Source organism: Canis lupus, chromosome 14, assembly GCF_003254725.2.
Source record: "Canis lupus dingo isolate Sandy chromosome 14, ASM325472v2, whole genome shotgun sequence".
Classification (NCBI taxonomy): Eukaryota; Metazoa; Chordata; class Mammalia; order Carnivora; family Canidae; genus Canis; species Canis lupus.
In genome coordinates this window covers 51,148,540-51,176,045 of record NC_064256.1, presented here as the reverse complement: position 1 = coordinate 51,176,045, position 27,506 = coordinate 51,148,540, and the positions used below count along the sequence as shown (strand labels likewise).

The 27,506-nt window shown below is 35.1% G+C and overlaps 1 protein-coding gene across 13 annotated transcripts in view; it reads left to right on the top strand.

Annotated features, from left to right (window-relative positions):
- Window positions 1–27,506, top strand: part of IMMP2L (inner mitochondrial membrane peptidase subunit 2) — an 848,292-nt gene that overhangs the window by 59,755 nt on the left and 761,031 nt on the right. For 9 of the 13 annotated variants that reach the window (XM_049093415.1, XM_025464659.3, XM_025464660.3 and 6 more), the window contains one exon: window positions 8,242–8,345. In XM_049093415.1, coding sequence (XP_048949372.1) covers window positions 8,242–8,345 — 104 coding nt within the window. Of the gene's footprint in view, window positions 1–8,241; window positions 8,346–9,667; window positions 9,798–14,177; window positions 14,221–18,502; window positions 18,525–19,770; window positions 19,832–27,506 lie in introns of those variants that run through there. The other 4 variants (XM_049093420.1, XM_049093425.1, XM_049093424.1 and 1 more) reach the window with 4 other exon arrangements.

Here is a 27,506-nt window from a genome sequence, read left to right as displayed (position 1 = left end):
TATTAGTTCATTGATTCATCACTCTTATATAATGCCCAGTGCTCATTTCATCATGTGCCCTCCTTAATGTCCATCATCCAGTTACCCCATCCCCCACTCCCCTCCCCTCCAGCACCCTCAGTTTGTTTCATATGATTGAGAGTTTCTTATGATTTGTCTCCCTCTCTGGTTTTGTCTTGTTTTATTGTTTTCTCCCTTCCCCTATGATCCTCTGTTTTGCTCCTTAAATTCCACATGTGAAGTAGATCATATGATAATTGTCTTTCTCTCATGGACTTATTTTGCTTAGCATGATACCCTCTAGTTCCATCCAGGTCATTGCAAATGGTGAGATTTTGCTTTTTGATGGCTGAGTAGTATTCCAATATATCTATATACCACATCTTCTTTATTCATTCATCTGTTGATGGACATCTGGGCTATTGTTTGGCTATTGTGGACATTGCCGCTATAAACATTGGGGTGCAGGTGCCCCTTTAGATCACTACATTTGTATCTTTGGGGTAGACACCTGTAGTGCAATTGCTGGGTCCTAGGGTAGCTCTATTTTCAACTTTATGAGGAACCTTCATACTGTTTTCCAGAGTGGCTGCACCAGCTTGTATTCCCACTAACAGTGTACAAAGGTTCCCCTATTTCTATGCATCCCTGCCAACATTTAATTGTTTTTGTTGTTTCCTGACATGTTAATTTTAGCAGTTCTTACTGGTGTGAGGTAGTATCTTACTGTGGTTTTGATTTGTATTTCCACAATGTCAAGTGATGTTGAGCATTTTTTTCATGTGTCTGTTGGCCATTTATATGTCTCCTTTGGATAAATATCTGTTCATGTCATCTGCCCATTTCTTGATTGGATTATTTGTTCTTTGTAGATCTTGGATACTAGCCCTTTATCTGATAAGACATTTGCAAATATCTTCTCCCATTCTGTCCATTCTCTTTTGTTTGTCACCTATTTCTTTTGCTGTGCAAAGACTTTTTATCTGGATGAAGTGTCCCGATAGTTCATTTTTTGCCTTTGTGTTCTTTGCCTTTGGAGACGTGTCTAGCAATAAGTTGCTGTGGCTGAGGTCACAGAAGTTGCTGCTTGTGTTCTTCTCTGGGATTTTGATGGATTCCTGTCTCACATTTAGGTCTTTCATCCATTTTGAGTCTTTTTTTGTGTATGGTGTAAGAAAATGGTCCAGTTTCATTCTTCTGCATGTGACTGTCCAGTTTTCTCAACAGCGTTTGTTGAAGAGATTGTCTTTTTAACACTGGAAAGTCCTTCCTGCTTTGTTGAAGATGAGGTGAGGGTCCATTTTTGGGTTCTGTATTCTGTTCCATTGATCTGTATGTCTCTTTTTGTGTAATACCATACAGTCTTGATGATTACAGCTTTGTAATATAGCCTAATGTCTGGAATTGTGATGTCACCAGCTTTGGTTTCTTTTTCAACATTCTTCTGGCTATTTGGGGTCTTTTCTGGTTCCATACAAATTTTAGGATTATTTGTTCCAGCTCTGTGAAAAATTTTGATGGCATTTTTAAAAAAAATTTTTATTTATTTATGATAGTCACACACAGACACAGACACACACACACACAGAGAGAGAGAGAGAGAGAGAGAGAGAGAGAGAGAGGCAGAGACACAGGCAGAGGGAGAAGCAGGCTCCATGCTCCCAGCCCAACGTGGGATTCGATCCCAGGTCTTCAGGATCGCGCCCCGGGCCAAAGGCAGGCGCTAAACCGCTGTGCCACCCAGGGATCCCTGTTGATGGCATTTTGATAGGGATTGCATTGAATGTATAGATTGACCTAGGTAGCATAGCTCTTTTAACAATATTTGTTCTTCCAATCCATGAGCATAGAACTTTTTTCCCATTTCTTTGTGTCTTCCTCAATTTCTTTCATAAGTGTTCTACAGTTTTCCGAGTACAGATCTTTTGCCTCTTTGGTTAGGTTTATTCTTAGGTGTCTTATGGTTTTGGGTGCAATTGAAAATGGGATCGACTCCTTAATTTCTTTCTTCTGTTTCATTGTTAGTATATAGAAATGGCAACTGATTTTTTGTTTATTGATTTTATGTCCTGCCACTTTGCTGAATTCCTATATGAGTTCTAACAATTTTGGAGTGGAGTCTTTTGGGTTTTCCACATAGAGTGTCATATCATCTGTGAGGAGTGAGAGTTTGACGACTTCTTTGCTGATTCAGATGGCTTTTATTTCTTTTTTGTTGTCTGATTGCTGAGGCTAGGACTTCTAGTAATATGTTGAACAACAGTGGTGAGAGTGGACATCCCTGCCATGTTTCTGACCTTAGGGGAAAAGCTCTCAGTTTTTCTCCATTGGTAATGATATTTGCTGTGGGCTTTTATGATTTTGAGATATGTTCCCTCTATTTCTACACTGTGAAGGTTTTTTTTTTTTTTCACTGTGAAGGATTTTAATCAAGAAAGGATGCTGTACTTTGTCAGATGCTTTTTCTGCATCTTTTGTAAGGATCATATGGTTCTTGTCCTTTCTTTTATTAATGCAGTGTATCATACCAATTGATTTGTGGATGTTGTGGATGCCGAACCACTCTTGAAGCCCAGGAATAAATCCCACTTTGCCCTAGTGAATAATCCTCTTAATGTAGTGTTGGAGCCGATTGGCCAGTATCTTGGTGAGAATTTTGCATCCATACTCATCAGGGATATTGGTCTGTAATTCTGCTTGGTGAGGACTTTGGTTTTGGGTAAATTGTTGATTTTTAATCTTAATCCTTCATGGTAGAAGCCTGTGAAGAGATTGAGTGTTGAGGATGTAAATCACTGAAGAAAAGGAAGACAGAACAGCTGTGGGATTTGTTTTGTTCTTTCTTGATAATCCTATCAGTGGTTTTCCCTTTACTACTGGAAATCTCCTAAACTACTAGGAGGAACATCTAACACAGTCACACATTTTAAATAGAGGTGGAAACTCCTAAATTAAATATTCTCAGGTTTCTTACTTCCAAAAAGTTTATTATCTTAAGTTGGTTATAATTTTGATGTAGTCTCGGTGAATATAGGATTTAAGGTATTAACAACATGACAAGAAAATACAGACTCTTCATTCCGGAAGTTTATGACTTTTAATTTAGATTTCATGTGTATAACTTCTTTGATTCGAAAAGATTACTTGCTCTGTCTGAAGCATAAACTGCCATTCCCACAAGGGAAAATGAGATGTAAAATTTCTAAGTAATAACATGACTTACTAATTTTTCTGAGATAGCATTATTCGAATGAGATTTTCTTCATTTTCATATAAAATTTTCATTTTGAAGTTCATTATTTTTTCTTCTCAAAAGTTGTTTTAGAAAACTCAGGAACTAAAGTGCTTTTTTTTCTTTTTAATAAATTTTTAAATTGGAGTACAAAGAACTATGGTTGTTACAGTACTGTAGAACAGTTTTGTAATTTAAGAAAATTTTTCTTTATAAGTGTAATTCATATTCATAAATGAACAGTAAAGAAAAAATTTTATTCTGTTGTGAAAATTTTATTCTGTTTTATTCTATTTCACATTATGAATAATACAAGAGTATTATTTCATTATGCATAATATAAAGCACTGTTCAACTTTATTTCTAGTGTTTAAATTGCCTAACTTGATGCAACACAATAGATTTCTTACTAGACTTAGGTAGAATATGTTTTCACTGAAAGAAATATATAAGTTGTTTAGATAATGTACATTGCCTAGGAACCATCTTATTTAAATATACTTTTAAAAACCTTTAATCTTTTAAAGTACAGAAATACTATTTTCCAGCCTTTCATCTGGGCATACAAACATGGGTAAGACATGATTTCTGCAACTGAAAAGCTTACAATTGAGTGAAAGAATCATATGTGTAGGCAGGTACCAATAACAAGGTTTTAGAAAGTATCATTGAAGTTAACCTAAATAGCTAAGGGAGCACTGATGGGGGAATGATTAAATGTAACCTTGTAGAGGAGAGGAAAGGTAAAAGAAAACTATTGTTTCCTTTATAAAATCAAACAAGGGCTTCTAAGTGTTGACTGATGATTCTAATATTTTACTGTTTGAAATTAGATATGCTTCCTTCTGGGATTTTTTTTTTTCCCTACACAGATCTTTTGTTTACAACTCATTACCTTTTAGTTCTAACAATTGGAGTTAGAAAAGCTGGTTGATGAGTGGTCTCTAAGGGAAAGGTAAATAAATCCAAGTGTCAAGATTTGAGTCTATGGGGATTCTTCTGTTCTCGACCTTGGAGCACCAGGGTGTAATTTCCTAATTTCTACAAGGAAACTGCAGGTGTTTGTTTGTTTAAGGCTTCATGCAGAAGTCACCATCCAAACTGTGCTTTGAGAGGTAAGTAGAATTTTCCAAGTAGGGGAAACGTGTTCAGGGCAGAGGAGATAGTCAAATGATGAGAGACTAAAAGGGAGAGTTAGAAACTGAGGCTGACTCAAAAGTATTTTAGTTTGGGGAGCAGAGTGAATAGTGATACTGTTAACTAAGGAAGGGAATACAGAAATACAATTGGGAGCTGGTGTGGAACATTATCTCTGTTCTGGGCATGTTAATTTGGGAAATTTTTGGGAATTTCAGTCATTGATATTTTTGATTCTTTCCATTGAAAATTATTAATCATCCTATGTGCTTAGGGGTCAAGAACACAGACATAAGAAACAACATATTCTCAAAATGCTTACAGGCTCTTGGAAAGAAAGACAAGGCAATAATAACAGTGCACATTTAAATACGATGTGATAGAAATGATCACAGGTTGGTGATGAGGAACTTGTGAGTTTTGATAACCTAGTGGACACTGAAGTTGGGAATGGGGAGAAGGAGAGATGAAGGTTAGGAAAGAATTCTTGTGAAATTGCCTTATGAGACTCAAATGTTTTGATGTAGGAGTTAACCAGATGGCAGAAGGTAGAAAGAGGGGGAAGCATTTCAGACAGAAATATTTGCTTATATGATGCCTTGAAAGTGTCAGTGAATGTAACCCGTAGGAACTATGTGAGTGGGGGGCACCTGGGTGGCTCAGTGGTTGAGTGTCTGCCTTTGGCTCAGGTCGTGATCTTGGGATCCTGGGGTTGAGTCCCATATCAGGCTCCCTGCAGGGAGACTAGTTCTCCCTCTGCTTATGTCTCTGTCTCTCTCTATGTCTCTCATGAATAAATAAATAAAATCTTTTTTTTAAAAAAGCAACTGTGTGAGTGGGGATTGATGGAAGGCAGTTGTTTTGGTAGTGTTAGGAAGTTAGTGAAGGATTTAAGGTAGGAGAATGACTTGAGATGAGATGGCAGAGAAGAATCTCAGAGAAGTAGTTGGTGTTAAAGTATAAATCTAAGCATGGGCTAACATAAGGGATAAAAAGTGCTTCCTACTTACTTGTGGAGACAGGTAAGCAAAAATTACATTACAGAATGTACATGCTGTAGTGTGAAGTGCTATGGATTGAGGAGGAAGTGATTTTGGGACCGGGCATTTAGGATTCATTGGTATATGGGTGGTATTTGCAACTAAGAATGTTAATGAGATTTTTTTCAGGGAAAGAATTTAATAACATGAATGAATGAACTATAGGTAGAATTCTGGAAAAATGCAACCTTCATAGGATAATGGTTGAAGAAGAATCATCTAAAGCTATGGTTTTAGCACTGTGGATTGCAACTTATTAGTAGGTTACAAAATAAAGACAGTGGATATGAATGTAATGTGGTGGTTATAGACAGAATTTTAAAAACAGGTTAGGGGAGAAAAAATGTCAGTATATGTAGTAAAGGTAATTATTGTGAAATTTTGTTCAGAATTGTGCATTTGTGCATGTGTGTAAAGTGCATTTCTCATTATGTGCAGTGGTCACAAACTCTTGAAAAACTCCAATAAAAGACACTAAGTAAGGAAGAGCAATCAGAAATGACTTAATCACTTTTGTTCTTCACTAATCGGATGGCAAGGAAAAGAAAAAGTCAGTGAAGGTGCAATGGGAAGGAGATTCTCTCTTTATGATTCAGATGGTTTCCCCATAGGCCACGTTTAATTATATCAGTTGTATAGGAAGAAAAATAAAAAGAAATAAGGGAAAAGGACTCACAAGATACTAAACTCAAAGACTGAGAGGGAGGTAGAGAATGTGAATTAGAGAACAAACCCCCAACGGAAGCTGAATGTTTAATCTAACCCTACTGTGTGATGGCAAAAGCTCCGTTCATAGCACGTGGCCCAACAAAGCCCCTTGGATTCATCCAATTATATCAACTATGTTCTTTATTATGGAGCTAGAGGAGGAACCTGAGAGAGGACACGAAACTATAATTAAAATCATGATGTAGTATTACTAATAATATAGATTACTGAGAACTTGATTATGGCTCAAGAACTGTTCTATGTACTTAAAGTGAATAATCCACCAAGTAAGTGAATATTTGTAAGGCCCTTAGTGCCATGCACATGGTAAGCACTCAGTATATCTGGTTATTATTCATAGAACAGTGTACATGGCAAGCATTGGATCAGTATTGGCTATTATTGCGTATTATTACTAATTAGCTATGTTACTAATTATCACCACAATTACCAGTAAGGAAATTGAAATGTAATAAATGTGAGTAACTTGCCGAAAATCGTATATCTAGAAAGAAATGGAATCATTCGTTTCTGAGTTGGAGGTGAAAGACTGATTAGTGTAGATACATGATGAGTTATATAATTGGTGCTTGAAGTACATTAATGGGAGAGGGAAGAGAAAAGATGGGCCATAAGTGAAAGGCATTGTGAGGGGAAAAAAAAAACCTCCTTAGCTTGGTGACTGGTTAGATATGAAGTAAAAAGATGATTAAGATTTTAAGCTGGTTGACTGGGAAAGTGGTAAATAAGATGTAAGAAAATAAGGAAGAAAACCTTCTTTTTGGTAAGAAATAATGACAAATTCCATATGATTGTGTTGAATTTTATGTAAGACAGTCAAGGAAAATGAGTAGCCAGGGATTCAAAACTAAAGATATAGATACTTTGGCATTATCGTCATGTAAATGAGTTGATAGAAACTATGAGTGTGGGATCTTCAAAAATGACCCATATATTTTGGCCATGACAAAACCAGGGGAGTTAAAAAATAAGATCATGGATAATTGCCCCCACACAAAAATTTCTACAGTGTTGCCCACATCTGCTTTGCAGAAATCTACAAATAATTTCAGGAATCTTTGAAAAAGAGTATATTACTACTGCTTCTGGGACTGGCTCTTGTCTGGCATCCACTGTTTTCCTGGCTCCTGCCCTGGCTGCTGGGGCTGTGTCTCCTCTTGCTGCCACTGTCGATGAAGGCAGGAGAGGCTCAGCTGTGGTTTGGCACCTTCCCACTAGCACAGAGAGTGCCGTTTCCCCTCATGGCATTCTCAGAGACCCTGGAGAGTCAATGATGAGAAAGCTCTCCTAGTTTTTCTTATTCTTTTCTTATTTTCTCTATTCCCACCTCAGGTTTCAGACTTCTTATTCACCGGGTTTTTCAGCACCCCTATCCAAGTGACAGGTGTGTTGGCTTCATGGTTCCTCCATCAAATTTTTATGCCTAGATGGCTCCTGACTTTCAGATGAATTCTCACACAAAACGCGTCTCAATTTTTGCTCCATCAATCCTCAGGCACGTTGAGACTCATCTGAATGCTAGCGTGAATGTCCCTTATTAGGTTTCAACTGGGACCAGGACCCTCACTCCTTGCTCTCTCTAGAAAAGAGAGATTGAAGTGGAAATGCCCACATCTTCCATGATTATCCCATCTCTTGTTTCTTCCACTCCCTTCTCTTCTTCCTAGGGCTGTTTTCCTGGCTGATTGAAGATTATTTCTTTTTCCCAAACGGAACAGTGATGTGCACTACTGTGAAATTAGATCCCAAGTGACTATTCCTTTGGGAGGTTTGATTCACTTCCTCCTCTTTTTTTTTTTTTAAATAATCCTTCTTAAAGCTTTTCATACCTCTTTACTGGAGCTTAGTAAAGATTTGAATATCTAGCACATTTTCCTTTCAAATAAGTATTGGTAATGTATTTCTCCCCCCAGTTCACCTGTGAAGAATACCGATGAGTCTTTTTGAAAACTCATCATTGGCAGTTACTTTAGAACAGCAATTTATTGAAAGCTACTATATTAGAAATGTTTTATTGCACTGCACTAGAGCTATGAAGTGCAAGGAACCATGAAGATTGAAAAATACAAATGATAGATGTGTCTCTTTCTCCTTATTTTTTAGCCTTCTTTGAATCCTGGGGGGAGCCAGTCATCTGATGTGGTGCTTTTGAACCACTGGAAAGTGAGGAATTTTGAAGTACAACGTGGTGACATTGTGTCATTGGTGTAAGTAAATCAGAAACATATAATATTTGCATATAGAATTATTTATAATTGAGTTACCTCGTAATTTGCTGTTAATATCATTGCCAATTATTACATTAATAGGTACATTTTAAATGTAATATATTTTTAAAAATCACTTTTGAAACCTAACATTGCCATAAAAAAGGATTTTTCTTTTATGTCTAAAATATATCCAGTGATTGATATACTTGAATTTGGTAAAATGTCTTTAATGAAATGTTGATTAGAAATTATATTGATGATCATAAAGTACATGTAATCGGTATCAATTTGGATTATTTTGGGAATTTTGCATCTTGGAAGCAACCTTTATGTTACTTTCATTTTTATTACTTTGTGTAGGTACACAATATTTCTAAAAGGTGATAATTGTGACACGAAATTCACTGATATTTCTGTGTATGTCTCAGTGATTGAACTGAAATAAGGCAGTTTGGAAGATTAGTAGACTGGAGGCTTTTGTCTGGGACCAAAAGGTGGCACTGTTTCTCTGTTAAAGCATTTTGACTGGTCCAGAGCAAAAATTTCATTCCAGTCTTAATGTAGAAAAAGAATGTCAAAGTGTGCATAACTAATGCAATGATATAATACATAGTCAGTCCCAGCACATGCTTGAATGGGTTAGATTTGAGATTTGTTTGTTTTAAAAGTAAATTCACACTGAGAAGACTAACAGAACTTGCCTGACTTCTTCTGGTTTCAGCTACTTATAAAAATGTTTTTATATGCTTCCTTGTTATGGCAGTTAGTGTGTCGGGGTAGCAATTAATATAGCAGTTACTGTCATTTTTTTTTTTTTTGTCATTTGTTTTAATGATAGTAAATTCCTGGTGTTTGGTGAAGACTTCCAGTTTATATTTCTGGTTCTTTAATTGGAATGATTGCTTTTTTGTTGGATGAGAATTTATAATTGTTCGGTAAATGTAAAACATGATCTACTTGTTCAAACTTATCTTTGGCTAGTACTTTGTGGAAATAGATGTTTCATAAATGTGTCTCTTTCAAGCCTGTTTTTCTAGGATTCATTTGAAAAAACTTATTATCTAAATCTGGTAGTAACTCATAAAATAAAAACATTTGAATAGAGTTTTGTATGGCAGACATCCAAGGATAGGGATTAAATGCTTCTCATGTTCTTGAGTGCTTTCTTTAATATTAACCTACTCTTTGGACTCTTATTTTGTCATTCAGAGTAGTTTTTTTTTTTTTTTTTTTTTTTTTTTGCAACCTCCTTAACAACCTTTTCCATGCTGGGTTAGCCTGTTGTGTGCTCATTATTCTTTTGCCTTTGGTTTGACAAGGTTACATTCTCACTTAGTCGGTGATGGAGAGGATACCCACCCAAGTGAAAGAGGTCACACTGTAAGCAGACAATTGTGCAGTTTTTTTTTTTTTTTTCCAAGAGAAACATGCTGACTATCTCGAAGCAGGTAAATTTGAATAGATAATTGGAAAAAGGAGACTCCTTGAAATTCAGGGTTGCATGGGTTTGTGAAAGTACACTAGCATATCATGGACTATGTGAAAAACAGAACACTATTCTCTTATGTAAATATTAAACTAATTGATACATATTATATAAATTAACTGAAAAATAGCATATCTGAATTGAAGGTGATATAATAAATTATAGCTACTTGGGTTCAGCTATATTTTTAATGAGTTAATTATGTGCTATATCTCTGTCATGTACAAATAACACAAATTTTCTTTTATAATTCTTGTTGCTAGAAGGAGCCATTTACATAAAAGAATGCTTAGTGATTGGTATTATATATTTTAAGAACAAATAATCATTAAGCAATGATTTTTTTTGAGAGACAAAAAGTCTTTTGCTAAATTCTTTTTTAGCATGATGTAATACTATATAAAAGACATTATTTAAAGTATCTTTTTAATTTTATGAACAAAAGTACTTTTTAAATGTCCTTATATTTATATATATTTTATAGACTGCTTCATTTCAAAAGATTAATGTTGGTTTGATTAATGTTCATGAATATATATTTAATTCACATCAACACTGAATATTTGCTTTTCTTAGAAAATCTATCAGTCTGGTTTTAACTTAGATCATAATTATCATTAGTACATCAGAACATTTTCTGTATTTAAGAGATGCGTGACTCAAGAAATATGTGACTAAACTTGAATTTAAGGCTAAATAGAAAATGTTTGTAATTTTTTTTGTTTATAAATTGATATAACATATTTCATTGATACATACAATCTTTGGAAACAAGGTAGTATAACAGTTTATAGTAAAAAAATCCTGGGACAGTGTTGCATATATTCGGTGTTTGTAGTAATACAGCATTTTTATTATGTATTATATATACATTTCTGGAAAAGTTCAGTTTGCAAATTCATAAAGTAGTAGGGCTTGTGCAACTTTGTAACTAGAGCACTAGTGAAAACAAAAACAATTCAATATAAGTGCTATCACAGTTTAAATGACATGAAATTTTTTATAAATAAGCACTGCAATAAATGTAGGATTTATTTAAGACAAAAAAGCTGAAGGTAACCTGATGGAAGGGCAGATGGACATTTTCATTAGAAGTTACAAATAGTGAAAAGATTGCAAGCTTTGTATAAAATGTACGGATACTGGAGGTATATTCTCTGCTCATTGTTCAGTGTTACCTAATTACTTACTTTATTTATTTAAAACAAAGATCAGAGTTAACCTTGCAATAAGCACTTCTAAGAAGATTGAATATGTAATACAGATTCCTTTCTGGCTTATTGCTGTTAGTGTACTTAGCCTTCAGTTGCTATTATTGATGAGACAGTGCATTAATGATCTGGGAAAAAATTCCTTATGAACTAATGCAACGTCTGCTTTATACTGTAACTCTTTCTCCATGGTGCCTATGAGCTAATTTATGTTACAGAAACACATGCTGTAGCAGAACAGACTTTCTTTTCTGTTGCAGTGGGTTTTGCTCAGAGATTATTGACCAAGGCTGTTCCCTAAAGCATGAAGGGTCTGAGGAGCTACAGATTAGAATATGCTTCGTTTCATCTCTTCCTTATCTTTTCCTGTCACTTTCTTTCTATGAATAGTGGAGCTAATGTTTAAACATGTTATTCAGTAACGTTAAATCAAAAGTTATATTTATTTAGTAACATTACTAGTCACATAAAACATTTGCTGTCATCAAGTGCTTAGTATTATTGAGTGTATGTAGGTGACATCATACTCTCTTAGTGGATTTGCAACCTAATAGTGGTGATTAAGGTGGATTTTCTATACCTTGGAATTGACTCTTCATTAACCTGTGTGATGGCCTTACTGCAATAGGCTTAACATAAGTAGCATATTTACAGTGATGTTTCAATGAACAAATCCATTGGGACAGAGGTTCCTTCATAATAGTTTCAAATGATCACATTTAAAAGTGTTTTAACTTTTTATTTTGATATTAGATGTCAAGAAAGGTTGTAAGAGTAGTATGGAGAGTTCTCATATAATCTTTTTTTCAGCTTTACTGATGTACAATTGACAAATAAAATTGTAACATTTAAAATGTAAAATGAGATGGTTTATATATATATATATATATATATATATATATATAATGATAGGATTGACCTCATTGTGTTAATTAGCACATCTGTCACCTTTACCTTTTGTGTGTGTGTGTGTGTGTGTGTGTGTGTGTGAGAACATTTAAGTTCTACTTTCTAAGCAAATTTCAGGTGTACAATACAGTGTTATCAGCTGTAGTCCCCATGTTATCCATTTGATCCATAGAGTATGGATCTTACACCCCCCCACATTAATATTGTCCACTACCGTGGTACAATTACTGAGATGAGAAAGTTGACATTGATACAGTACTATTAAATAACTATGCATTTCACCAGTTTTCCCACTAATGTCCTTTTTCTACACCAAGATCCATTGTAGGATCCCATATTTCATTTTTATTTTTTAATGTCTCTCTAGTTGCCTCCAATCTGTAATAGTTCCTCATTTCTTCTTCATCTTTTTTGATCTTGACACCTTTAAAGGGTTCTGCCAGTTATTTTGTAGAAAAATACTTACCTTTAGAAATTCTGAGGTCAGTGTATGTTCCAGTGGAGAAGCATTGCTGTTGATGGCAGTTGCGGGGGAAGCTGTAGTGGTGGTAAGAGCTGGGGAGGTAGATGAGACAGGGCCAGAGAAGCAAATACTCTGGCGTAAGTCATTCTGGTTTCTTAGGACCACATACGTGGGTCATGACTGAGAGACGCCATGGCTTCCCGAAGTCTACACAAGCATGTTACTGCTGCTAAGAAGCAAGGAGGAAGAGCTGTGCAGGTGGGGGAAAGTCTAAAGTTTATAGTACAGATAGAAGAGAAGGAGCTAAGGCTGGGTCCTAGATGATACTATACTGAGCCCATGTGAGGTTTTAGATCTAGTAGAAGGTGAGGGTGGGGAAATTCTCTTTTAATGAGTGCCCCGTATATCAGGCATTGTGCTATGCATTTTATGTATGCTATTTTTACTTAATTCTCATAACAATATCTGGAGATAGTTTTAACCCAGTGAAGATGAGATTTAACAAGTAAATAGCAAGTGAATAGCAGAGCTAGAATGAGAATCCAGGCCTACTTGACTCTGAACCTGTCCTGTTGGACATAGCTGGTAAATATGGCTACTGAGCAGCTGAAGTAGTTATTATCACTTGTTAAAATGACAAAATTTTGGATATATTCATTAGATAAAATACTTTATTAGAATTAACTTAAACTTTTTTTTTAAAGATTTTATTTATTTATTCATGAGATATATAGAGAGAGGCAGAGACAGAGGCAGAGGGAGAAGCAGGCCCACCGCTGCAAGCCCAATGTTGGACTCGATCCCTGGACTGGGATCACGCCCTGAGCTGAAGGCAGATGCTCAACCACTGAGCCACCCAGGCGTTCCTTCTTTTTCTTTTTTTAATGTGGCTGGTAGAAGACTCAAAATTAAACATGTGACACACATTCTGTTTTTATTGGACGGAGACCGCAGTGTTTAAACCCTTTCCATCAACCACTGCTGCTTTCCTAGATTCAAAAGTCTGGGGTGGCAAAATACTAAGGTAGTTTCTATGAAGCAAAGGCAGTCTCCCCAAGATAGCTAAACACTTTGTATTGGTAAGAGTATTGTGGTTATAAGGTTCAAAAGAAAAAAAAATACATGCAGTCTATGAGAGAGAGGAAAAAAAATATTCACAACTGAATTTGTTTTAAGTAGACTCCATGCCAGATATGGGACTTGAACTCATGACCCTGAGATCAAGAGGCATATACTCAACCGAGTCAGCCAGGCATCCCACAATAGTTTTTAATATGTATTGACTGTTTATTATTTTCCAGGCACAGGGCTAAGAGTTCTATATTTATTTTTATTCAATCCTTATTTTAACTACCCCCCAAAAGTAGATAATGTTGTTATTCTTATTTTATAGACAAAACAATGAGGTATGGAGAGGTTAAGTAACTTGCTTAAGAATGTACAGCTAGTAAATGGAAAAGCAAAGTTTTGACGTGCCTCTCCTCAAATCCTGTGGTCTTAACCTTAAAACTGTAAAGCCTCTATATATAGTGGTGGTGCTCTGGTTGAGGACATTTACTCGTTCTCAGCAGAGAAGTCAAGCAGGCCCTAATATCTTGGCATCTATCATATCCCCATTTCTGTAATAAAATTTCTGATATAGTGGTTTATGAAATGTATCTCTTCATTAATAGCAGCAAGACATTATTATGAACATATAGTGTGCATACAATTTCTATAGCTGGTTTGTGACATGTAAACTAATTGCCATTTTTTGACAGATGGCCACCACAATGGTTGCATTTCTAGCAGTGAGTGTGAGCAAAGAGTTACGAAGATTTCAGCGAGGAAAATGGATGAAATAGAATAGAGCCTTTGGAAAAAAAATGAAATTTGCTAGTTTCTTTGTGTCTGGAGTGTTTGTAAATCTTTAAATATCCCTTAATCCCCTGAGGTAAATTAATTGGAATCTGTTAAAAAACCAAATTCAGGTTTTGAACAAATACTCAGAGCGGGGATAATACTGACTGATGACCTGTAATTGTATTAAAAGCCAGTTATCTCTTGAGCTAGAAGAATTGTGGATGCTTATCTGTTGAATCTGTATGCATTCCCAATTTTTTTTTTTTTTGTTTATAACCAAAAATTTTTCTGAGTTTGTAGGTAATATTGTATATTTCAGGGACACAAAGTTAGAAAGACCATGACTTTCAAAGAAAAGTTCTATAAGCAGAATTTTTTCTTTTCTTTTTAAATTAATGGACTGTGAAAATGTTGTACAGTGAAATCCAGTTTGCAGTTTATTTTGATGAGAGATTTAGTTTTCAGCACTTTAAATTACCCGTTGTTGTTTGCAGTCATTACTAACTTTATTTACAAACAATTCCTTAAAAAATGAGACAGTGTAAGTATTTATTGCTATTATTTGATATAGATTAAACTGTTTTTGTAACTGCTCTTCATAGGCATGCAAAAAGTTGGTGCCTTTGAGGTAGCCCTTAATATCGATTTGCTTTCTTGAGTAGGATAAACTACCTCCACAATTGTTATACATTTAATTACGCAATAAAACATTTTCTTAGTTCTGGGCTAGGAAATGTTTCAGTGATCATATGTTTCACTTTTGAATTATCGAGATTTTATGGTAATGAGCAGAAGCTATGGATATCTTGTATAGCAAGATATATACCCATTTCCTAAATCTTATATCCTTCGAGAGATGACTAGAAATTGTCAAAGAATAAATTTATACAGGGGATATTCTATGAAATAGTAGGTACTTAGGTTTGTAACTGGTTTATTGTAAACAGTTAGTTATGTTGTAACTGTTTTATTTTCACTGTGGAAAAATCCAGTATCTGAGAACACTGTGACTTTTATTAAAAAAAAAAAAAAAGTTCAGGACAGAATTCATAAAGGTGCTCCCAAATACACATTTTATGTTATATGTACTGAGTCAGATTGAACTCTTAAGGAGAAGCATTTTGAAGGATCCTTGGGTGGCTCGGCGGTTTAGCACCTGCCTTCGGCCCAGGGCATGATCCTGGAGACCCCGAATTGAATCCCACGTGGTGCTCCCTGCATGGAGCCTGCTTCTCCCTCTGTCTACGTCTCTTCCTTTCTCTGTGTGTCTCTCATGAATAAATAAAGAAAATCTTAAAAAAAAAATTTTTGAATATAAGCTTAAATAATTGTAACAGAGAAATAATAAGAATTTTGGGGAAGTAGACAATTTAAGTTTCAAACAGTAAATATAACTCAGAAAAATAAACTATTACATAGGTATGGCAACTTTTTAAAAATACTTCTGGAACCATTAAAATATAGGTACATATATAAAGATAGGCCACTAATATCAATCAGTATCTGATTTCCATCTTCATCTGTGATAGACTGGTTTATTTCAAACTAAGTCCCATACTGAGAAACATGAGAAAGCTGCATTTAAAAAAAAATTACATGCATTGTAGCTTTGTCAAAGGGCAAAGATCCCAGAGTGAAGAGAAACACATTGAGGTGCACCCTGTATTCAGTGCTACTTTTTATCTTGGGTTACTTGTCACTTTGTAAGCACCACAGGCATGAAACTGAGAAGCCAAAGAGTGGCAGCTAAGATGGTAAGAGGCTGAGCAGAATTTTTGACAGTTTTACCCTGCTAGGAGGTCAAACTAGAATTCAAGGAGGAGGCAGGACCCTGGTAAATACTCCATACTTTTAATTGGAATCCTTGAAGGGTATATCCTAGGAGTTAGGGAGAACTAGAAATAGACCATAACTTAAAATAATTGAGATGCAGTCTCTGATAAACTAAATCCTGATTTTAAGATGATCTGCCTTTTCTTTAACTGTCTTTGCCAGAAGCAAGAGGCATCATGCAGAATCTTAAGTTTTTTGTATCCCACGCTTGGCATTCAATAAAAAATCACCATGCATGTCAGAAGGCAAGACCAAGATAAAAACAAAATAGAACAATAAATGATAGAAACAATCATAATGATCTAGTTGTTGGAATGATCAGATATGGGCTATAAAATAATTATAATGAATATTTTGAAAAATTGATGAAAAGATGGATAATTTCATCAGAAAACAGAATCTATAAAAAAAAATTAAAAGGAATTCTAGAAATGAAAACTAGTATTAACTGAGGACAAGAACTCAGTTGATGAGTTTGACAGCAAATTAGATATAGTCTTGGAGAAGATTCATGAACAGGGTGAAAGGACTTAGAAAATATCTAGACTGGAATACGGAGGGATAAAAGATTGTGACATACAATGAATAGTGCAAGAGGTATGCGTGTAGCACATAGTGAAAAGGGCTGGCATCTATCTAATTGGGGTAGCAGAAGAGGAAGAGAGAGTGGGGCAGAGAAAGTACTATCTGAATAAAGGCCAGACATTTTCCAGAACTTATGAAGGACATCAACATACAGAATCAAGAAGCACTACAAATCTGATCAGGATAAATACAATGAAAAAAGACATTTAAGGCACATGATGGACCTTTGAAAGCCAAAGAAAAAGAGAAAAATCTTGAAATGAGAAAAAAAAAAGACATTGTCAAAGAAGCAAAAAATAGCTGATTTCTTAACCAATGGAAGGCAGGAGATAACTGAATGATGTCTGTAAGGTGCTAAAGGGAAAAAAAAAATTCCAGCCTAGCATTTTGTACCTTTTAGAACTATTCTTCAAAAATCAAAGAGAAGTATACTCTTTTTCAGACAACCACCCCCTAGCATATTGTCCATTGTCCTATTGGATTTCACTTATAAAACATTCAAACTAGTAAGAATTTTAAGATGGCAGCTGGAGAGCATTAAGGCCTAAGTGTGTGGTCTGTCTGAGCCTCAGACTCCTGTGTGATTGCACTGGTCGCAACCTTAGGAAGCTGGCCCTGTGATTGGTATGGGGGTCAGCATTGGACATCAGTTGGGCTGATGTGAGCAATTACTGGAAACAGATGCATAAATATTAGAGGTGAGAAAAGGAATGTTTAGTTAAAGTGTGAACAATATGAATCTCTTAAAAAATAAGTCACATTTCTTTGGGGCATCTGGGTGACTCAGTTGGTTAGGTGTCAGACTTTTGATTTCAGTTCATATCCTGGTCTCAGGGTCATGAGATCAAGCCCTATCCTGGGCTCCACTTTCTGCAGGGAGTCTGCTTGGGATTCTTTCTTTCTTCCTCTCCCTCTGCCTCCTCTCCTATGTGGCCTCTGCCTCTCTTTCTCAAAATCAATCAATCAATCAATCTTAAAACAAAACACAAAACACCCCAAACCAGTCACATTTCCTTAAGTTTACATTGACAAAATAGGTGGTAAGTATAGTAGACAGAATTTTGGTCTCCAAGAAGATTATATACTCTAATCCCCAGGACAGTGAATATGATGAAATATCATGGCCATGAATATGTGACCTTGTATTGCCAAAGGACTTTGCAGATGTAATTAAGGTTGACCTTTAATTGACCTCAAAATAATGAGATTATTTTCAATTATCCAGGCCCAATTTAATCACGAGTTAATTTCTTTTTAAATTTTACTTTATTTAAATTCAGTTTGCCGTCATACAATATAACACCCAGGGCTCATCTCATCGTGCACCCTCCTTTTTTTTTTTTTAAAGATTTTTATTTATTTATTCATGAGAGACAGAGAGAGAGAGAGAGAGGCAGAGACATAGGCAGAGGGAGAAGTAGGCTCCATGCAGGGAGCTCGATATGGGACTCAATCCAGAACTCCAGGATCATGCCCTGAGCCAAAGGCAGACACTTAACTGCTGAGCCACCCAGGCGTCCCCATCGTGCGCCCTCCTTAATGCCCGTCACCCAGCCACATGAGTCTTTAAAAGCAGCGGTTGACGTGAGGGAGATGTAGAAGAAAAGTCAGAGAGATCCAAATGCAGGAAAGGTTTGAAGCATTATTGCTGGCTTTGAAGAGTCAGGGGCCCTGAGCAGAGAAAAGTGTGCTGCCTCTAGAAGCTAAGAATAACGCCTGACCAAAAGTTGGCAAAGGAATCAGGAGCTCAGTCCTGTAACTATATAGAATTGAATTTTGCCCACAACCTTATAAGACCTAGAGTAGATTCTCCCCCATTTTCCAGATAAGGGCCCAGAGCAGCAGACACCTTGATTTTGGCCTTCTGAAGAACTTAAGCAGAGTACCCAGCCAAACCTGCCGGACTTCTATCCTAGAGAATGGTGAGCTAATGAATGAGTGCTGTTTCCTAAGTTTGCTTTAATTTGCTCTAGGGGCAGTAGAAAATTTTGTTACACAATTAAAAATTAAAAACAGTTCTAATATTACCCTTAAAATATATGGAAAAGTAAAGTGAACTTTTACAAAAGATTCTTACAAGCATTTGTAAATACTGATTTTATTTAGGTAACTTGACCAACTATCTAAAAATTATTTTCTTGGAAAGCCTGGGTGGCTCAGTGGTTTAGAGCCACCTTCAGCCCAGGGTGTGATCCTGGAGTCCCAGGATGGAGTCCCAGGATCAAGTCCCACGTCAGGCTCCCTGCATGGAACCTGCTTCTCCCTCTGCCTCTCTCTCTCTCTCTGTGTCTCTCATGAATAAATAAATAAAATCTTAAAAAAATATAAAAATTATTTTCTTTTACAGAAAACAACTCTGTCAGCCTGTACCTGCCAGTTTCTTGGTACAAAGTGTAGTATAAAGCCTTAGGAGATCTTCCTTCTCCTTTCAGCTATATTACTTGTTAACTGTCCTGTGACCTCGTACCAGTTATCTTAATTTACTCTGTGTCAGTTTTAGCATATACAAAATATAAAGTATAGGCTAACAGTTGATCTCCAAGGTCTCTTCCATTTTAAGATTGCATGACAATAGTTTTAAGGAGCTGGACATAAGAATCAATCACTCAGAATATCAGAAAAATATAGACTTTTGCATACTTGTGAAGCAGTAGTCAAAACGAATTTTAAATTTTTAAAAGAAAAGAAGCCATGTTGGCATATGAAACAGAAGTTTTAGAATGGATAAGGAGACTTTGAACACCAAAGCTCTTTTGGTCAAAGGCATCAAATGAATCTGCTTGTTAAGATTATGTCTTCAGTAGAAATTATTGAAAATGGAGAAATTAAAAGTTGGCAAGTAGGTGTGTTACAGGAGGATGAGAGCAAAATCTTTTCCCGCTTGCTTACAATTATTTAAAATAAGTAAGAAAGCTGTAGAAAGTGTACATTTCTTTATTCCTTCTAATTTACCCTGAGAATTGAGCTATTAAGCTTCTAATGGTCATTCTTGTTCTGGTTATCTGTTTTGTTAATTTATGATGCACTTCCTGCTGGTCAACACTGTTCATTTGCTCTTACAAGAAATGCCAGTGTCCATATTTTGTTTCATAGTTTAGGTCCTGGAAATGTGGAAGGAATCTCAAAACTTCAACATAACTGTATTTGCTCCAAGGTCAGTAGTCACCATTCCATTTTTTTTTTTTTTTTTTTTTTACCTTTTATAAAAAAATAGGCACTGTTTTTGGTGAGTGGAGGTAGCAGTTGCTGGGAAATGTGGCTGTGGCTGATAAGAAAGGGAAAGGGCTTAAAAGCAACAGCCACCAAACTTTATCTGTGCTTTGGAGCTCAGGAAAATGTTCTTGTCCAAAAAGGGAACAGGAATCCTGTTTTTGCTGCTGTTGTTTTTTACTGTTTATTTCCATTAGCGAGAAGCCTCAATGCCCCATATTATGAAAGATTACTCCTTGGATAATCTAGTGACAGGTTTACTCACATTCAGAGGTCATGTTCATATTTACTGAAGGCACCACAAATATAAGTTTCACTTTATTAAAAATTGTATGGATGTTGAAACTGCTGACAGAGAAGCTGGCTCAGTTGGATTTGACTATGGATATGATAATTATAATATGGCTTTTTGTTCTTTTAGAGGTCATAAGTTACATTGCAAAGATCTGTGTATTTGGATGCTGAAAAGTTACTCTAGAGTGTTATGACAAAACAGTAGGAAACATTTCACTGTGAGTAGTATGTCTCACGTAAATTTCATTATAGAATTAATGAAGAATCATTTAAATATTCAAGTTTATTAAAAATTCATTATTCTTCTAGAGGATCTTTAAAGTGCAATAAGAACTTGAAGAAATAATAGGAAAGTTTTGGTAACCGTGACAGTGTGTTAATTGAGTTGAAGGAAGGTAAAAAATGTATTAACAGAATGGATCCAAATTTGGCAAAAAAGATGTATAATAAATCAAGAGGGGAAATCAGTTAATAAAGAAAGAGGCCAATTATTAGTGAAGGAGGGGGGTATATTTAATGATTCTAAATGAAAGGTTAAACTGCTTCTGTGAATTTCAGTTGAACAAAAAGGAAGAAAAGCAATATGGATAATTAGGCAGTAATAAGATCATACTGAAAAAAAAATCAGAAAACTGCCTTAGGTGTTAGGGGAATATTGGCTAATGAACTTAACCTCCTGCAATTATCTTTGAATACTCACTTTTACTTTAGAAATGGAGGGGAATGATGTTTTTAGTTATCTTCAGAATGGTATGATTTTTTAAACACATTTATTGTATGTAGACTTTTAAATGGTAACAAATAAAGAAATGGAGTAAAATAATTTCTCATGAAAAGGGTATCATCTATCGTTCAGTAAAATACTATAATTTTAGCTATGATGCATTTTTTGTTATTGATTAATTCTTTAAATTTGGATTCTACTTAAGTGTTTGACAAGGGAAACATTTTAGAGGCTGCCAACCTAATTGAACCATTCAGAGAAATGCAATATAAGAAATTAGGATTCCTGTAAGGGTTTCTCTCAGTTCAGGTCTTATTAAAGACATAAATGGGTAGAAATCCCAAATATTGTCTAAAGGAAGATTTTTTTTCTCTCAAATTAACCCAATAATTTATATATATGTAAATTATTAAAATTTTATAAAGATGTTGGTAAATTCTTGACCATTTTTACAGTTTGTCTTAGGCCTTTGAATTGTGGGAAGATCTTGGTAATCATTTCTGGAATCAATATAAGGTCTAGTTTTACACATGACCTCTGTACTAATGATCAGATAGAGTAATCAATATAATTAAGTTCATAGATGATTCCAAATTTAAAGATGGTATGAATACAAAATTTGGACTAATCTTTGCTTCTGTGATGCTATGTTGACAAAAAGGTTATCTGATATATACAGAAATATCCTTTATAATTATAGTCTTTTTTTGGTCATTGATAGTCTTATAATTACCTTGATTTTTCTTTTATTAGATATTATACCAAATATAGTTCTGCATTGTATATTAATGTGGAAAACCAATGAAAAATCTGCTTTTTAAAATAATGGCAGCTCCTCAATAGGATATAAGCTCAAGAAGACAATAACCCAAGGGGCAGTCATTATTCTCTATTCAGAAAAGACTTGGACCAGATACCAACAGCCCTGCTGGGTTCAAGGCCCACTCTGGCACCAAGAGACTCTTGTTGATTAACTTCTGTGGATTTTTCTTTTTTTAAATAAAATGAAGGGATTGCACTCAATAATTTCTAACATACGCTTTAACTTGACAGTTGTTTTTTTTCTGTGATTATTTTATTTTCTACATGTATAGGTTAATTATTTTATGATAGAGACATATCACAGCTTTTATTGGATGCTTATATAGTATTTTATTATATTTAAATAACCAACAACTTATTCATCTCACAAATATTTTCTAAGGGATTACCCTGGGCATAGAACTAGCCACTGTGATATAGTAGTAAAGAAAACAGACAGGCAAAATACCTCCTTTCATGGGACTTAACCATTCTACTGAATGAATATGTCTCGAATAAGACAGATTTAAAAATAGATTTTTTTGACACTTGTCAAAATTCTGGCAGGTGGCCATATTAGAAGGGAAACTGCATATTCATCAAATCAGCCATTGTGTGCAGCATCATACATTGTCTTGAATTAGCTCCCAAGTCAGTGGTGGTAGCCTGAAGTCAGCTATGGTGGGAGTATTTATATCATGAAAATTGGTCAACACTACACATCAGGGCTTTAAAAGTGTTTTTTTTTTTTAAGTAATCTGGTTTAACAGCATACCATTGGTGCTAAGTGTTGTTAGAGTGTTGTTAGGTGCCACAGCAGAAATGGAGACGTAGTTTCTACCTGTGTATATCGTTGGTCAGGCAAAGAGATGAGTCAGAGACACATGATGTGTAATGAGCTTATAGAGCCATACCAACAACCATTGATAGGATACTGATACTAATGAATTACTGAAGAGGAGTTGAAAGAAAAATATGTGAATTTAAAACTAGATTTTAAAGATGAAGTGATACATACTTGACCAGAGAAGCAGCAAGAAAATTTTAGAGAGAACATGTATAAACATTTTGAGGCAAGTGTTTACAGTTTTATGGAGGAAGTGGTGAGTAGGTTTGTTGATCTAGAACAAGGTGTCAAACATTAGCTTCATATGAGCATGACAATGTCTGGATCCCTTATTAGCCTTGTCCTAGTGAAGTCCTTAACGCGGCCAGGTTTTCACTAGCAGTGAAAAATGGAAGACTCTTTGAATTTAGTGACCTTATCTCTGAGTGATGCCTTGAAAGTTAAGGAAATAAACAATCCTTTCTACCAAATTTTGGGCTTAATATCAAATTGAAGGCTTCAGATGTTATGTGTAGAATACTGATATCGAATCTGCTGCAGATCCTTAGACAACCTCCTCACCATCATGTTAAATCAGTTATTCTTAATATAAGGTAGGTTGACATAAACACCCAGCACTGTGAGATGCAGTCTTCCAACATTGAAGGGGAATGATCCTCTGTAGTATCATGCTGGATTATGCTTTTGCTAAGAATGGATGATGGTGGGACACTTGTACCTACTATGCATTAAGCTGAATGACACATGCGTGGAGGGAAAAATGGAAAACTCTTTTAAGAATGTGCTGCTGCTCAGCTTTAAATGACACCTGGATCTGTACTTTTAGGAGATAACTGCAGCCAGTGGGCATGCTGCCCTATAGGAGTCCAGACTAGAATGCCTTTGAAATGGATGAGTACACAAACTCCAGTTATTTGTAGAGGGGCCACAAACCATAAGGCAAAGAATTGAAAACATGTAGATCAAAATTGGAAACCTGCTTTGAAATGCACAGTCACCCTGTGCATGCCTAACTCCATGCTAGGTTCACACCAGCCTTTTATCTGTGTGATGCATTGAGATAGCAGCAGATATTCAAGAAGTGGGAGCTGGAATTCTTTATTTCTGTCAATTTCCATAATGATGTTTTAGAATACCAATAGTAGTTTTATTTTTTAAAATAAATAGAGGGTGGATGTACAGAATGAAGTAAACATGCTGTCTAATCAAATAATCTGTTTTTCATTTTTCAGCTTTGTATTTTGGAGCAATAACTGTATGAAGAAAATAACTAGCATGATTTTAGCAGTTATTAGCTTTTTAAGCTACCCTACAAAATCAAGTACTGTGTATGTACAGTTTAAAGTGATTTTTTTTTCAATTTTCACATGGAAAATTAGCATGAGAAGAAAAATATCATAAATATCATTTTTTTCCTCACCTTCTTGATATGCCCTTTCTTACATAGGAAGTATAAATAGATTTATAATAGCTTAGAATAATCAAGAAATTATAGCCAGAGATTTTGGTTGGTTATAATTTGGTTGGTGATCCTGAAACTGAGGCTGACCTTTAACATAGTCATTGAATGAGCTTTGAAGGTTTCATTGGGCAAACTAGGACTTGAAATGCTGCTTGAACTTGGAATATATAGTATACGATCATATACCATAGCAATACTTTGAACTTTCTAATTTTTAACTTGCTGTAAGTATCGTACTTAGGAGCACCATGATGTCTTAGTGAGTTACCACTTGCAAATGACAGGTAATGACATAATAGTTGAGAAATAAATTCCTTGAAATTGTTCAAATATGTTTTTGTACAACTTTTTAAAAGAGGTATATACTTGAATGGGTGATACCATCTTTAAAATTAGTGTGGAATTAGGTTGAAATAAATTCAGAGTGTATATATGCCCAAAGTAAAACAGAAGCAAAACAAATTCTGGGTTGACATGCCTTAAATTGTTATGGGTTGGCTGGTGCATATAGGAAACTGAATGTTTATTGAGGTCATGATTTTAATGTTGGAGGTTATTATTATTTTTTTTTTTTTTTACCACAGGTAGCCATCTTATTGGATGTGGTATAGAATCAGTTGTATTTAACAGTTAAGTTATTATAATTTTTTAAATTCAAATTGTTTAATTTTCACTGACAAATCAAGAAGTGAAATAATAGAGGTAATCCTCTGGATGAGTTCTCCTCTGGGTTTTCCTTCTAATGAAGCAGGTGACCTGAGTAAACCATCTAATCAGTTAGGACCTTAGCTTTTTAAACTATATAATCATGAAGTTTTCCTGGGTGACTTCTTTAGAAATTTCACCTTAAAAGATACATAAGGGCCAATTCTTTCAGAGCCTTTTTGAATCCTGCTCTTCTTCCAATTTAGTATTTATTCCCTAGATCAGGGCTATCCAACAGAAGCACAACATGAGCTATATATGTACTTTCAAAGTGTCTAGTTGGCATGTTAACAAAGGAAAAAGAAACTGGAGAAATTAATTATAGTTGTAAATTTTTTTAAAATTTTTATTTACTTATGATAGTCACACAGAGAGAGAAAGAGAGGCAGAGACACAGGCAGAGGGAGAAGCAGGCTCCATGCACCGGGAGCCCGACGTGGGATTCGATCCTGGGTCTCCAGGATTGTGCCCTGGGCCAAAGGCAAGCGCCAAACTGCTGCGCCACCCAGGGATCCCTGTAAATTTTATTTAACTCAATTTATCCAAAATATTATTTTCCCATGTAATTAATATTAAAATATTATGAAATACTAAATCTTGAAATACTAAGTCTTGAAAATCTGGTGTGAGTTTCACAGAGCATATTTCTAATTGGATGAGCCATATTTCAAGTGCTCAGTAGCCTACCTGAGGCTCATGTCTACTATATTGGACAGTGTAGCGGAGGTCATTAGATCCCTATATCACTACCCAAATTTTGGGACTTTAGAATTACCTGTAATTTCCTTTGTTTTCTTCACTCTTCTATACAGTGGTAACAGAGACTCTCACTCCCTAGAATCAATCATGATTTAGAGTTAAATTGGCACATTTTCTTTATTTTCAAACTTCTAGAAAGAGTAGTCTGAATTCTCTTCAGTTCTTTAATTTGCTTATTTCCTCAATCCATTGAAATCATATCTAAATCGCAAATACTCTGTAGAAACTCCTTGGAAAAATTACCATACCTTCTCAATGCTTAAATACAATGGTCACAATATGCATGCTTCCTGATATCTTAGCAGAATCAGACACTATAAATACTTAATCCTTGGAACTTTCTTGTCCTTTGTCATGTACTACCTTAATTTTTTTTCTTGGTTTTCCTTTTAGCTCTCTGTTTTGCTGGTTACTTTCTCAGTTTTCTCTTCTTTGTTCTTTGCCCACTGTCTTTGACTTCTTGTCTACTTGACTTCTTTCCTAAGCATCAGGATTTAATTTTTAGTTGTCTACTGGATATATCTACATGATGATATTCTGTGGTTCTTCCAACATAACACAGCCTTCTCCCCATACCAAACGTGCTCTCTCCTTCTGCATATAATTTTAGTTTTTGACATTACTGTATTTAGTTACAAGTCACAGTTAGAAATTTTGCCATCATCTTTATTTCCATTTTCTTACCATCTTCATACAGTTAGATACAGAATCTTTTTTGGATCTACCTATGAAATATGTATTGGGTATTTCTCTGTTCTCTTTTTTGCAGTGCTTCATTTTGGATCCTCTTACTAAGATCCCATGTGTTCTCTCTTTCTTTGACTGTTTTCTCTAATATATTTTGCATGTCACTTCCAGAGTTCTTTTCAACACAATTTAGATAATTAGTCTGTTTAAAACTCATACTGATTCCATTTGTTCTCTTCTTATGTGGCATCTAAGTCCTAGATGACTCTTCTATGTCTAAATCTGGACATTCTCTTCTGCATTTCCCTCTCTGAAATCCTTTAAGACCTAAAATTATTTTAGTGATGAAACTTTAGGCTTCTTAATGGCCAGTCAAGCATGAAACTAGTCATCATGCTTGAATAGTATGACCTGACAGCATTCCTATACTCATAACAAATGGTTGAATACATGGTTTACTTACATGATTCTTATGTGAGTTAGGTTAACAAGTAGATTTCTTTTGTTTTTCTATAAGAAAATCCCTGTATTTTGGTTCCTGAGCAGCAAGAGTTAATAACATCTTGGTAACAATGAATGATGTATGCTTTTATTTACAGATAAGCTTTCTATACTTGAAAACTAATATAGAGAAATACCTTGGTTGAGCTGTGCAGCTGGCTGGCTTTTATAGGAAAACAATAGATTCTCTGAGGTAATACTAATGTAAGAAGAAAGTAACGCTGGCAGTTAGTAGATCTAGTTGGAGTGAGAAAGAATGACTTTAATTGTTATGTATTTCTTAATATTTTTACAGTTGGTTGTCTCCTGGTTTCTTTATTCTCCTAGCATATTTCAGTTGGATGAGATATTCGTTCTTTATAATGCAACATTATTATTATCCTTCTATGCCTTAGCTGGCAACTGGCTTCTCTTAGGCAACCTAGTCATTGATGTTTCGAGGAAGAGAATAAATATTAATTGGAGGGTGTTACTTGTGGGAGACCTTTAAGAAGTACTAAATACGCTGAGGAAGTGGTTTTTGCTTCTATTTCATGAGTGTTTGTTTAAAATCTAATTGCTTGATTTGAAAGAAAACTAGAGGTCATAAACAGCAATGAATAAATTGTCAACAGGAATATTTTTGCATTTAGTAAGAATGTTTTGCCCTTTTCTCAAAAGGGAAACAAGGCAACAGCCAATCATCATGTTTAAAATGGTAATTAACCTCCTCATCTTTGTAATTCTAAGAAGCCTAGTCATGAACTCAGGATCCAGCATCCAAGGTAAACATCAGTTATCATTGAAAATTTATTTTCTAAAATCACCTGTACTATGTGTGTTTAAGTGAATGTAAGCAG